We start from the raw sequence: 14,107 nt of genomic DNA, 5'->3' as shown, positions 1-14,107 counted from the left end.
GTCAAAGGCTCCGGGGACAAAAGCAGGCTGCATGCGCTGCACTATCCCATGCCACTTCCACTGAAAACAAATGACAAACAACACAAGACAACGGCCAAAGCGAGGGGAGACCCAGCCTGAAGGACACGGCTCTGCAGTGACAAAGGAACTGGGCTGTTGAGGAGCCGTTTGCATTCCCTTTAATAGGAAAGGAGGACAGTGCCACCCTCTCGTAAAAGCCAGCGTTTTCCCGAACACACATCGCCTTCCAAAACTTTATGCCCGCAGCACATGCTGCAAGTCTTGAGGCCCCCGATAGGCAGGGAAATAGGGAAAGGCCTCATTGTTTGTGGCAGGGAGGGACCCTTTTACTTCCTTTTTTAAAACAAAAAGGGGGATTGATGGCAGCTGTGACCTTACAGAACCACAGAACGCCTAGCCCCTTTCAAGCGCGGAGCATCCTTCAAATGCAAGCTGGTAGGTTATTTTCTGCTCCAATCCCTGCACCGCTGACCTGCCATTAAGAGAGACGGAGAAACAGAAATGTGAACTGAAGAGGTGGGCAAACCCATAACAGATCCATGAGAGCAGCAGGAGCAAACAGTGCAGAGCATGAGGTCTGTCCCCTCATGAAACTAGTCAAAGACAATTATATAGCAAAAAAGCAGATAGTGGAAGACGATCTTCCTGTAAAACACAAGTCTAAAAATCCTAGTCCTTAGCAAGCTTTCCCTTGGAGAGCTTTGCCAATCAAGACTGGTAAAGGAGGTGTATTTATGATGTCTCAATGACATCTTTGCTGGGAACCCAGTGGGGAGGTGCCAACTTCATTAGCATGAAAATTAGCAGTGACATTAATGCTGACTAAAGCAAAAGTCCCTCCTGGCTCTATAGGCGATATAGGACAGCACATCATTATTTGTGGCCATTTCTTGTGCTAGTGGGCTGAATTACTTACACATGAAAGGACTCTAGGATCAGGTCCAGACTTTTCATCCAGAAGAGCAAGGAAGATCAGATGTTCATCCACAGAGACAAAAATGCACACAGCTCAGGACACAAATAGAAACACCAGTGAGGATTTTTTCTGGTCCAGCCTATGGAGCTCAGCTGGATGCTGCAGAACCATTCAGAAGCAAACAGGGAGGAGGAATCATTCATTGCTTCCCAAAGACCCACCTTCATCCTAAGCATCCTTAGCTTATCCTAAGCACTACTTCATCCTAAGCATCCTTAGCCCTGGGGCCCTCTCCTCCCTGCAGAGGAAGGGTACGGGAATCCACATACTGACAGACCCTCTTTCCCCACATGCTTGTCTGCATAATGGGTGGACACGTGTACACTTGTTCTTCCCCGACCCCCTACTTGCCCCAATATCCTAAGTCACCTCCTCCCGTGTGAATGGTGCAATATGGGAGGAACGTCCATACCTGAAGAGACAAGGGCAGGGTTTTCCCTAATAGCAGATCCCACATAGGGGCAGACTTGGCTCTTTTACTTGAGGAAAAGCCCCACCACCTTTGGGTGAGGAACAGGAAACTGTGAGACCGCTTAGCCAACTCAACAGTATTCGGTATATTCAATAATTCTTCCGACTTTCAGCTCCACCTATTAAGCCAAGCAAAGGACTGATAGCAGAAGAGGGGACCGAAACCAAGTTAAAAACAGGTAGCTTCAAAAACACTCCAAATGCACCTGAAAATTATACTTCCTCAAAAAAAAATCTATTACAAAAGTTTCCTTCTAAGCGTGTTTTATTACGATAATCCCATGGTTCCCTCATTCTTTTTTTGATTCAGTTCAATGAAGGTCATTACTTGAACTGAGCGCTGTCAGAAAGTTGCCAAATCCCAGCCCGTTATTTATGTTCCTACATGCGAATTACCAGAGGGCAGCTAAAAATTGAAAAAGCAGCTACTGAAATCCTAGTACAGCTGCAAAAATGATGAATCCTCAAATGAGATCACATTCGAAAAAGGTGCCTCCTTTCCCTTCCTAGACCTTTTACATGGAGGAAGAACAAAACTGCTATTTTTAAAACAAAAATCAACCATCTAGAAATTGATTTAGAAGATCAGCAACCGTTTAATGTCAGAGAAGTAACCGATACACTTGTAAAAATACAGTACTCCTGAAACACGTGCACAAACTTTTCATGGATGTGTATATGTATTTATTTTAAAAAAAATCAAACTTCAGTTACCCCGCCAGTACAGAATGGCATTTTACAGCCTCTGATCCTGTGTGACAACCAAAAACGGCATTTCCCCTCAAAGCTGCCTTTCATTTCTGCTAGTTTTTCAACATCCTCACATTCTCCTCGGTGTGGTGCATGGCTTCATTCAGCAGTTTACAAAATAATTCACAACTAAGTCGTTCTTCAGCACTGGTGGGTTGCACTGATGAAAGGCCTTGTTCCCAATAGCTTGGGGAGGTTAGTTTTTTACTCCAAGAACAAAGATCCAAATCCAGAAAAGCGCACCTCAGAAATCAATAGGATAACTTCTGCTGAATATGTATTTTTAAATATAGATCAGATGCTACAGAGACATGTAACTGGTACGGTATCAAAAAGTACTCCATATGTTAAAAAAATAAGTTATTTTTTTAAGACTTAAAATAGCTTCCGGTCTATGAAAACAACATACAAAGTTTTAACAGACATTTAAAAGCTTTTATAGCGAGCAAATCTGGGAGATTTTTTTTTTTCTTTGCATAGATTAAAAATTAGCCCGCACATTCAACCTCGGTACTTCAGCGTTGGCAAGGACGCCAGTGCCGGCAAGTGCCGACTTGATCCCAACAAAGCGCTGGCCCCTTTTGGGGGACTGAAAGTTGTTCAAACATGGGACACTGAAAATGAGGAGAGAAAAAAATCCTTGCTCCACCTGGTCTGAATGCCAGCTGAATATCGAGTCTGCTTATTTTCCTTTCAAGTACCAAGCAATATTTAAGAAGAAGTTTGGTATGTGCCACGATGAAGGGCTGTCTCTCCCCACCAGGAATTGCAACCTGGCGCGCACACCAAGGAGTTTCAAGGGTCGTTTCGAAGCACTGTGAAATGCATCGATGCCTAAATACACGTGCAGTAACAGCATATCGGCTTCCCGTATGCACATACTGCTCTGTGCAAGGAAAGGAGATAACAATGGGAGAAACAGGAACGAAGGGGCCACGTGCACGAGTTATGTTCAGACACAATCGCTGATACTCAAAATTTGGGGTCCAGTGCTCTTGGGCTCTAGAGTACAAGGGGAATATTTCACCTGTACGGTCTGGATCAGTCAAAATGCTGCAGGAAAATACTTCATTGTAAGCAATGGAAAACTTCTTCACCACGTGTCATGCCCAGAGGTTGCCGTGCACCTGGATCCAAAAGCCTGCTCAAGGGTGTCCTCCAGGCAAAAAGAAAAAAGCCTGCTCAGGGGCTAAGAGGAGCTGCAGGGGATCTGGGGACTTGCAGGTCCACAAGGACTCCCTTCTTCAGAACATTTGGGCACCCAGCGATGGACAACAGGGGTGACCAACCCGTGGCAAATGGGGGCAGGGTGTCTGTCTGTCAGTCACATGCAAGGAAGCAGAAAACAGAGCAGCACATCGGGCAGGGAAAGTCAGGCAGGAAGCAGAAAGCGGAGCAGCGGAGCAGGCAGAGGAAGGGGATTGGAGCGGTACTTGGGGAGGGTGCAGAGCTAAAGTATGGCATGCCTGCCAAAAAGGTTGGCTCCCATTGTGCTGGCATTGCTGGACAAGCCCGTCTGTGGGGAAGATCTGACGGGACGCAGGATGGGCAAGAAATCCGATTCTATTTTTTTTTCTTCTTTCAGCCACAGACCGTCGAACCCAATCCCGCTGCAGTCGAAGGGGTTTTTGACCTTGCAGGAGAGAGAACAGGAGGCTGCATTCGCTACCCTCACTTCTCCCCCTTGACGATGCCTGGGATTCAATTTGCAAAACGTGTTCAGGAGCAGTTGTATTCAAAATCTGAAGCCCAACCCTTAGCAGTTACTGAGTCTCTACTAAAGCACGTCCATCTGAAGTCAAATGAGTCTTTTTGAAGAAAGCGAAACGGTAACAGTGTTCCTTGGACTGTCCTCTGTGAATGCGTAGTGGTATCAGGGAAGTGAGTCAGGAAACAACAGAAATGGTAGCACGGGGAGCAAGAGAAACTGAAAACTGCTAAGGCTTTCTGCTGGGCAGCAAATCCCCCAACCAAGCCAGCTTGCTGTGGTGAGAGAGACAGTATTATATGCGAATCGCTTCAAGCCTCAGGCTGTTACGTAAAAGACAGAAGACTGTAATTCTCTCCGCACCTATTTGAGAAGCACAATCAAATTTACAGACTGAAAAAAATTCCACCCACATATGGAGAGAGCAACAAGGAACTTCACATTAATGAATAATAAGCTGCTAACATGAAGAATTGATGCGCACACAAATTAGGACATCTGGTTTCCAATATGTCAGCCAAGGAAAGCAATTCTGTTCTTGCAGGGAAACAAACTTTCTGAATACAATCTAATAGGGTTTTCCCCATCTAAAAATCCTGTAATTGTTCTTTTAACTAAAGCCATAATGACGACACACCTGTTTGTACTTTTGCACGCTGCTGTGCCATGGGAAAAGAACATTTTAGGAAAACAGTCTACAGTTAAAAAAATGCAGGGCTGTTTGACAGTATCTTCTAAGAAGGTTTGTAAAAGTATAGACAGGCAGTTTGCTAAAAATTCATTTCTATGCACATTACCAGCTGAAAGGACTTGCAAAATGATACTACACCAAAGTAAATTATCCTTTCAGAATCTAAAACACCTTTCCTTCCTGCGAGCAACAGATATCTGCTACCACACATATTAAAATATTTTCTTGCATTGCCTTCAGGGAACAGATTTACATGATACAATAAGTTCACATTTCTTTCTCGCTCTTTTAAAAGCTTTTCATGAAGCCCATCAAGGACCCCAGTTAACAGTCTTGGAGGATATTTAGTTTTCAAAAACTGACACGTTCACAGGTACTAAAAAAAAAAGTAACAAACTTCTAGCAAGAAAAAGTATAGCAAGAGCTACAAATTACCCTGAATATTTTACACTGTGGGGGATACAATCTTCTGCCTCAAAAACAGTAATATACATGAAGTCTCAATCTTGTAAAAGTGCCTTTATAGCATTCAATAAATTAAACTTGCTACCTGTCAATCAAAGGGCCAGGTTTCTACTGTTGCAGGGTTGTATGCATGCAAACAGTTGTAAATGCCTAGCTTATGGCCTAGGCACCTACATGCCGAATACAATTTGCACTCATACATCAGGTATCTGCAAGGCAAAGCCAGGTCTGCACAGATGCACGAGAAGGACCACGTGTCCTGGAACTTTAAAAATCTCTCCCTTTGCTTCCTCACCACGCTGAGGTTTGCTATCCTGGATGCAAATAATACCTTGAATAGGCAGCAAATCTAGCCTGCAAGGTGTGTACACTCGGTACAGAATATAAATTAAAATGAACAAGTTTCTTTCATAACAAGGAAAGATTACGGGAACCCATCTGTCCTCTTCTCAGCCCGACAAAATGTTCATTGAGTAGGATGTCCGGAGCAAATGAATGCCGCCTCCTGAGTGACGTTAGTAAAGGTGCAATGAAGAGAATACCTTCCTTAGGAGTAGAATTTGCTGTTACTGACTTTCTTCTCCTTTAATCTTCAAAATAGAAAAATAAAGTAATTAAGTTTGTTGGATATTCTAGGTGGGGAAAAGACCCCTGCAAAGCTCAACTCGCTTAGCTGCGAACCAAGTGCATCAACAAGTCCATGCATTTCAATTTTTCTATAAAACTAAATATTGAGCATTATAATACTTCATATTTATGCAGCACTCTGTGTGGTCCAAGTTTTCTACACATGCTAGGAAATAATATTCAAGTCAAAGTATAACAAACATGCTACTTGAACTAGCCGCTAGCCATAAGAAAGAGTGTTTGCACATAAAAATATTTTTCCTTTTGAGCACATCCATGTTGCCCAATCTTTGAATATATGGCTACAAATTCTCCCCATTTTCCTAGTGTTTACTGTACAGAAAACATTTCCTGAAGTTTCTTTGTGATAACAGTGACATATATTTAAAATGCATTCCAGCCAGAGATTGCAAATACAGGATGCCCCAAGGAGCTGTCTCCATTCAATACACAAAAACATTAAGCAGACATGGTTCCTTGGGTGAATTTGATATCTTTTATTAGACCAACCCAAATAGTTGGAGAATAGTTATTAAGCAAGCTTGCTTAATAACTATTCTCCAACTATTTGGGTTGGTCTAATAAAAGATATCAAATTCACCTAAGGAACCTTGTCTGCCTATGTCCTTAGACCAACACGGCTACAACCTACTCCCCAAAAACATTAAGAGCACACAGTTTACATAAGAGATGGAGAAACAACTCAAGGAACTCAGCTCCCAGCTCTGTGCTCTGAATGCCAGCTAATAATACTAGCTCAGCTTAGTCACCCATTCCTAATGGGTCAGTCATTAATTCTCCACCCCACCTTATCCACAGGGTGATAGGATGACTTCCAGCTTGTCTTCTGCAGTCTTCCCTGGGGAGATGGCAAGGAGTCCTATTCCTACTGATCAGTCATGCCATATTTCTGATTTGGGTTGTGCCCTGGATCACTTCTCAGAAGAGCCCTGATGGGTTGCCGTCTGACTGGAACAATATTCCCCCATCCCCACCTGTTGTTTTAGGAGTGGCAAACATCTTTTCAGGAGCTTCCAATCTTTTGAGCAGATGGTGCCACTTTCGGGCTCAGCTCCTCTCCCAGTGCAAGACTGAGTCCAACAGCAACTGTATTTCTTTCTCCAGGGCTGCCCATCCTACTAGCAACCCCACTCGAAAACATAACTCCTAGTTTGAGAAGCAAACAGGATCTGAACTGAGAGTTGGACTTGGAGTAAGGGGTCTTCTTCCTCAGGATGCTGTACTGATGTTGGACTAGCAAGTCCTCGTTGTCACTATGGCTAACCATTGCATCTTCTCTTGGGCTCGGGCCAAACCAGAATCATGTTCTAATCCTGCACATTTTAATATGCACATAGCGCAATTTTAAGAGCGTACATAGGCCTCATTGCGGGAGATGGGGTCATTTATTTGGCTGTTTGGACAGAAAAGTAAGGAGAAGAATAAGCTCCCAGGAATGTACAATGTGACTAAGACTGTCACTGGCAGTGACTGATCAGTCTGGTCCAGGGCCTCAAATTCCCTTTCCTGGTGTACAAGCCTACTGTTTTGGCTGGGTTTGCTGTTTTTACTTTAAGGTTTGCCATGGTCAGGCCAATCGAACACAGCCGCTTCTCCCAGCAAAGACTCTCTTTACTCCGTCCCTCCAATTCTTAGCACACTCGATCAATTGTTGAACAAAGCCAAGATCTCTGTGCCATACTTTATCCTTAGATCTGAGGTGTGTTGTTTGGTATCCCCTGACCACGATAAAAATGGGGACCCTACCTCCTGTTGCACGTGTCTTGGTACAACTGTAGCTGGTTTTCATTCACGTTAAACTCTTTCAATACGGCGTCTCTATTCGGGTTCCTGTAATTCGCATGGCCGTCGTACAAGAACAGCTGGTCGTTCAGTTCTGCTTGGCGCTTCCGAAGCTGTCGACACGAGGAGTAAAGTTCTTCCTCGCTTTCCTTCAGGAAAAAAGAAAAGAAACCACTGCAATACGTGACCGCTTCCCCCTCTCCTTCCCTCGCCACTTTCTTGTTGCCCAAAAACGTGTTTGTCATCAAATTGAGCCTGTTTTAATTAAACATATCTAGAAACAAGAGAGAAATTGCTGAAAGAAATAAAGAAACTAGTCAAAAACAAACCCCTCCCGAGACTATAGCATGTGTCTGTGTAATGTAAATGCATAGGAGACAAATGAGAAAACAAGTATTCCAGTAATTGTGCCATACCGCTGAGGATAAAGAGGGAAGCCGCACACTGTGATGACCATTATCTTGGAACAGTCTTGAAAAAGGTTGAAAAAGGTCTTCCATTTTTCAACGTCACATCCACAAGAGTCCAACATGCAATCACTACTGAGCCTGGTGCTTCATGCTTAAGTAGCCCTCTCTCTCTCTCATTAAACACCTAATTAAATAGCAGATCCCAAAAATACCGAATGGTCAGTGGAACCATTAATGGCAGCAAGTGCTAAACTAACCAGGCAGATCCTCTGTTGGTCTCGTTTTCCACCATGGACAGGCGAGGTTGTTTGGGTGAATCTGATGCCTTTTATTAGACCAATTTAAATAGTTGGAAAAAATTTTATTAGCAAGCTTTCGGGTTTAAAAACCCTTCGTCAGGCTGAGGAAGCATCTGCAGTTGGTGTGTGCTCTTCCAAGATGGAGCGGGCAGATCTGGCCCTTGGTGTTTGCAAGATTGGGCTTGAAATCTGTATCTGCCTGAGTATCTGTAGCTGTATGCTGCCCTCTAGAGAAGGGGCCCTCAAAGCTCTTCGCAAAGATTTATCAAACCTTGAGACACCCCCTCTGAAAAGGGGAACTATTTATGCGATTTCAGACCTCAGGCATACGTGCCGTCTCTCCCAGGAATCACTCGTGTGTGTGAGTGTTGGCAGGTCTGGGGTCTTCACGTCTACCCTAATAGCAAAACAAACTGCTTATCCCACTTCACCAAACGTGATCAGTAAACAGAATCAAGTGAGACACTTTTGCAGCAAATCAAGCCCTTTTCATCACTCACTACACCAGCTCCCCAGTGCTGAGAAAAAGAGATGACTTTTGCAACTTGCTGCAAGGTTAACAGTTCAAAAATCAAGGGACCTCACTGAGCACACACCCTGCTGCAGCTCCTTGCCTGCCTCTGCCCAACTCACTAAGGATTTTTTAAAAATACACTAAATCAAGGGCTTGTTTTCTTTCTTTTTTTTTTTTTAAGGGGACCATCCTTGCTCCCTTGGTCACAAATGAGGACATGCAGATTCCTAACTACTGGTGAACAGGTGTAATCACTGCAACACCTGCCAGTCATCACTGGATCTCACAAATAATTGTATCTAGCAAAGCTAGATTTTTAACAGCCCACAAACACAGGTGTGAGCTGAACTGATTGTAATCAAAGACTGCTTCAAAAATATTCATACTTTCCAAAGCAAGTAAATCAATTTGCAAGAGAATAAGATATGCTTCTAAATTTAATAACTCTCTTAATGCGCTTACATTCCTACAATAGCTGGAAAGACTCCAGAGGACACGGAGAGGCGCTGGATATGGTCCTATATGATAATTTACACATGCACATGCTTTTATAGCATTTAGACATCTCTGTTTCTTGACAAATTCCACAACCATCTGTAATCCCTTTAATAACGTTACACTTCTCTCTCTAAGTGTATGCAGATGGGCTTATATAAACAGGCTTCTTATTAAATTATAACATTTTATGGAAGGATTTTTTGAGCGGTAGAACAGATGGGCATAGCTTTGATCTTTTTATGACACTTCTAGATTGGTTTGGCCAACGTTGTAAGAGTTTAACGGCCATGGCAAGTCTCTCTCTCTGCCGCAGACTGTGAAAAAAACAACCCTTTGAAAGCTCTCCTGCTCCGGCATCGCCACCCCAAGGTGACAGTCAGTGTAAATAGACAGTTGTGCTGCATCTCCATTTAGCCTTAACAAGCAGAAAGGGGCACAAGAGTGAGAGATGTGCTAATGCCTTGGTGCTGACGGTTTGGGAGGTGCACTGCAGCTATGAACAGCCCTTTAAAAGACAGCCCCAGGCAACTAACCAGCTGGATTTCTGAAGCAGATCTCAGGTAAAAGGCATTGACAGTGTACTTAAAAAACAATATCCACCCCCAGTGTGTAAAGTGATGGTAAAAGCTGGCTGAACAGTGTTTGTCACTGCACCACCCAACCAAACCCCAGAGGTAGCAGCTCACTGTCATAACCACTGCTGGAGACCAGCACCAGTGCTACCACGTCCACAGACCTTGCCTATGCGAGGCATCCCACCACCTACGCAGCAACTGAGTTGAGGTTATGAAGCATGCTGGAATGGAGGAGAGTGCTCAGAGTCACCATGCGACAGGCACAAGGAGCTAAATCATCGCCTCAGTCATCACAAAGCAGACCGATGCAAGCCATAGGAGGAAGGGGAGGTGGGAAATGGTTCTCCACTTACCAGCACTTGCTGCATCTCGCAGTAAACCAGAAGGGAAGCCAGCTCTATGTCTTCACTATAACCATTCTTGAGAGGGACTGACCTATAGCCTGGGGAGAGGGTTTGCAACAATAATTAAAGTGGAAGTGGTGGGAGGCTGGTACAGTTGTACCTTCACAGAACTGGGTACGTCCACCCCCTTCCATCCACCTGCTCCATTTCTGGGAATTGGCCAAGAAAGCAGCAGGAAGACAAGAACAATCTCTTGTTTCACCCACCCTTGCAAACCCAACTGGAGGTGGGCAAGTCTGAAACTAACTCAAGGGATGTCCACATCTGGAGCCGTTAGAGAAAAGCTAAAGTATTTAGCAGGGATTTCATCAGAACTCATTCGGGGACTCGCTCCCCTCGGTGAAATGGAGACTGCGGCAAAACGCATTAAATTGTCACAACTGTGCCACAATCATATCACAGAAGGAGCGGCATGAAGAGCACAGCACCAGTGCTGCCACATCCCTCAGAATAAAGCATGGGCTGAGAGCCAAAGACGGTAGGAGAAAGACTGGCCTCTTTTAGTGTTTGCCATCAACCTTCAGGAGCGGGGAATTAAATCCACCCTTCTTAAAACTCATAGGTCTGAGGGCATTGAAGCTGCTTTTAACACCTGCTGGGGTACTAGCTGCATTGTAGCAACAGTAGCTCCCTACCTGTTGTCCAGTTACTGATGGAATTTGTTCTACATAATCCTTTCCTCTTACAGCAAGAATTAAGGAGAATTTGCTAGTGGAGAGAGATGCAAGAAATAGGAAGAATTTGGTGGTGGGGAGAGATCTGTCTAAAAGTTTCTTCCGAACGAGCTCAATAACCCACATAAAAACGGCGATATCGTATTTACATTCCAGGCAGGTCTTTCCCAAGAGCGCTCCAGCTGAAAGCAAGAAGCACGATGCCAACTCTGCTTAAGATTACATTTCCTTACTCAAGGATTTATCACACCTATTGATCTTTACCTGACTTGATTCCTTTGATGGGAAAGGTGGCGTGGGCTAAGAAGTTGGGATCACTGAACATATCCTCCTCATAAACCACGAAGCGCAGAAATGCCAGGTTAGGATCATAAATTTCAAACTTCACTTGCTCCGAACACGTCGTCCATACTGGGTTAAGGCCATTGTCATCTGGAAAGAACGGGAAACTTCAGCAATGGATTGGAAGCAAATCATTTTTCTTTGCACGTAGACACGAATATATCCCAGGGCAGTCTCCAGATGTACCCCATCTGTCTCTTTTTGTAGACCTACTTTAATTACTTTATTTAGGGAGGGAGCCAGATACATAAAGAAAAAACCCTTCATTTCAATACTTAAATAAAACCTCTTCACATACATAGTTTTAAGGAGTGAATTCTTTGCCTAAAGAACTTGCTTTGCCTAATGAACTCCAAACCCTATGTTTCAACATAAAGAAGCAGACATTAGCATGAAAATGAGTAGGTAGGAAGATTTGGGACCGCTCAGTTTGTATAGCCATTTGCAAAGTAGCACAAGATCCCACGTGTGTCTGAACACATGCTGGAGTCTGAACAGACTTGATCATCAGTATAAAACATCAAGGTCTCAATAGTCTTCTCTAGGACAAACCACCCCTCTCCTAATGGGGGTGCAGAGCCCCACTGAGCACTCTGCATCCTTCTGTAGGGGGGATCTTCCACTGACATCTGTCAATGGTCTCCCCAGTTTGGATAGTAACAGGGGCTATAATCAGACACCCAGGCTGCCTCTGAAAATACCAGGTCAGGGTTTAAAAGGAAGGTCAATTAGCTCATCTATGGTAACAAAAAGTACAGTAAAAACAAAAAATATTCTTTTTCCTTTTAAAACAACCTGAATTCTGTTTATCCCCAGATGGGACACAGCCCCATCAGCCATCCCAATTTTCCAGAAGGGTCCTGAACTTTAGGCTGTGCCCCAATGTCATCCCAAGAGCTCTTCGAAGGGCAGTCTGGACTCAGATCCAGAAAACTGGTGCCAAGGCAGCAAACCCCTCTCTCCAAATAGTCCTATGGCACCAAGCAACATCCTGCTGCATGTGCTGAGCAACACAGCTGCCTTTAAACCAGGGGTGACCAAATGGCAGGTCCGGCCAGCAGCCAAACTCCGTTTCCCAGCAGCCCCGGCTCACATCACTGTGACCGATTTCCATGGAGGAGTGGGGCCGCAATAGCACAAGACCGGGGTTTCCACAAAGACCGGTCCAAGAAGCGCTGGCAGGGCGCATGGCTGGGCAGGGAGCTGCTTTGGGGCTGCTCCATGCATGCCCCAGGCAGGGATGTGCAGGCAGCAAATCACGGCTCTGCCCTGGTGCCCGCACACCCCAAGCAGGGGTGTGCAGGCAGTAGATCGCAGGAGATGAGCAGATAAGTGCAGGCTCAAGCTTGTCCCTGCCTGGCCAATCCCCCACACCCACTGCCTGGCCCATCAGCAAGGAGGTAAGCACTATAATATATAAATCAGTTTTTTGAAGTTGAGTGCCACTCAATTCACAAAAGTTATGGGGGTGGCGGGGTGTCTTGAGCCCAGAAAAACTGAGAAGCATTACTCTAAGCAAATTCAGCAAAGTGTTCAGGACTGTGTGCTGGATTCTGTAAGCCAGAAGACGGTCACTTTAGCTTGGGTACATTAAAATGAACCTGGTTTGTATACACAGAGCCTTGTCCGAGGGTCTTTTGGGAATATACCCATTTCCTGGATTCGGGACCAGGCTTTGCATGCTGATGCCCCTCCTGCCCAAACTGTCTCCAAAGCAATTATCTATCTTTGAACTCCAATCTAAAAAAGAGATCTCAACATTGCCTTATTCTCTCTGTTTGCAGTGCACCTTTGGAAGCGGACGAGCATCTTCAGAGACACTTTCAGCAAAGCAATTTAAAAACATGTAAATTATACAAGCTCAGGCATAGCCAGAAACTTAACAAATGCAGCTCGTTATGAACTGTGGTACAGTTTAAGACCTGCGTGTTTCCCTGCCTAAATCTGACATATAGCAAAGGTTATAAAATTAAATGGCTCCAAGGCAAGCACCATCAGTCAAGAGTAATAAAGTCACCTTATCCCTCCTGTATACATTGCTGGTAAATTATAGTTATGCAACCATGAGCATCCTTTACTCGATTTGAATTGTCTAGAAGTACAACTCCATCCACAACTCAGAAGGCTGTGCAGATACTCACTCACAACCGTGGACTTGAATTTGTTCGTATCATATTCGGCCCCACAAATTTCCACTTCTACAAATGGACAGGCGATACTTCTGCCAGGTTTAGGTAGATGACGAGCACCTAAAACCTATACGGGAGAAGGCAGGTCATGAAAGCATTTCCAAAAGATACAAGTCACCTTTTGTCTGTACAGTAATGGTCTATAAAGCTATAAAATATAGTTCCACCAATGGGGAGGGACAGGGGGTAATTTTTCTTATGAAGTAACTCTCAGGAGGGCTTACACTCATGCACTCTCAAGTGTGCACATAAGATGTGCTGGTGACACAAGTAAAAACATCTTTAATTAAGGTGGTTCAGCATTCCCCATTATAAGACATTATTTCGGTTACTAATTCTCTGCCAAACATCATGGTCTGGCAGTGATTTTCCATGCTGCCTCAGACTGATTTTTATTTATAAAACTTTCAGTTGAAGTGGCCTGGCCATCCCCAGAAGTTAAATTAGGGGAAACATTTTTTTTTCTTAAGTTAGAACCATTTTGTTGAGAAACACACTGGCACTGCTTTACTTTGCAGCTGGCACTTGAAATACAGTGCAGGGATTGGCCTCGTAGAAGGGATGTACCCTGTGAAAGCAAGCCCAGATACAGGCACGCTACAAGCCTCCACCAACAGGCTCAATAGGTTTGTTAAAATTTGTCCAGCCAAATTCTCAGAAGAGTCCATCTCCACGGAGCACGCTCCGTGC

The 14,107-nt window shown here is 44.4% G+C and overlaps 1 protein-coding gene across 3 annotated transcripts in view; it reads right to left on the bottom strand.

Moving 5' to 3' along the window:
- Positions 1–2,040: 2,040 nt before the first annotated feature.
- PLCG2 (phospholipase C gamma 2) overlaps positions 2,041–14,107 on the bottom strand; it is an 84,717-nt gene continuing 72,650 nt past the window's right edge. For all 3 annotated transcript variants that reach the window (XM_059713900.1, XM_014609279.3, XM_019488222.2), the window contains exons 29-33: positions 13,370–13,484; positions 11,151–11,318; positions 10,162–10,250; positions 7,477–7,661; positions 2,041–5,672 (exon numbers count right to left, since the gene is read on the bottom strand). In XM_059713900.1, the coding sequence (XP_059569883.1) occupies positions 5,630–5,672; positions 7,477–7,661; positions 10,162–10,250; positions 11,151–11,318; positions 13,370–13,484 (600 nt within the window). In that variant the 3' untranslated portion in view covers positions 2,041–5,629. The remainder of the gene's footprint in view (positions 5,673–7,476; positions 7,662–10,161; positions 10,251–11,150; positions 11,319–13,369; positions 13,485–14,107) is intronic.

Source organism: Alligator mississippiensis, chromosome 10 (assembly GCF_030867095.1).
Source record: "Alligator mississippiensis isolate rAllMis1 chromosome 10, rAllMis1, whole genome shotgun sequence".
NCBI lineage: Eukaryota > Metazoa > Chordata > Crocodylia > Alligatoridae > Alligator > Alligator mississippiensis.
The sequence above is the reverse complement of the archived record's forward strand: the minus strand, read 5'-3'. Positions and strand labels throughout refer to the sequence as shown.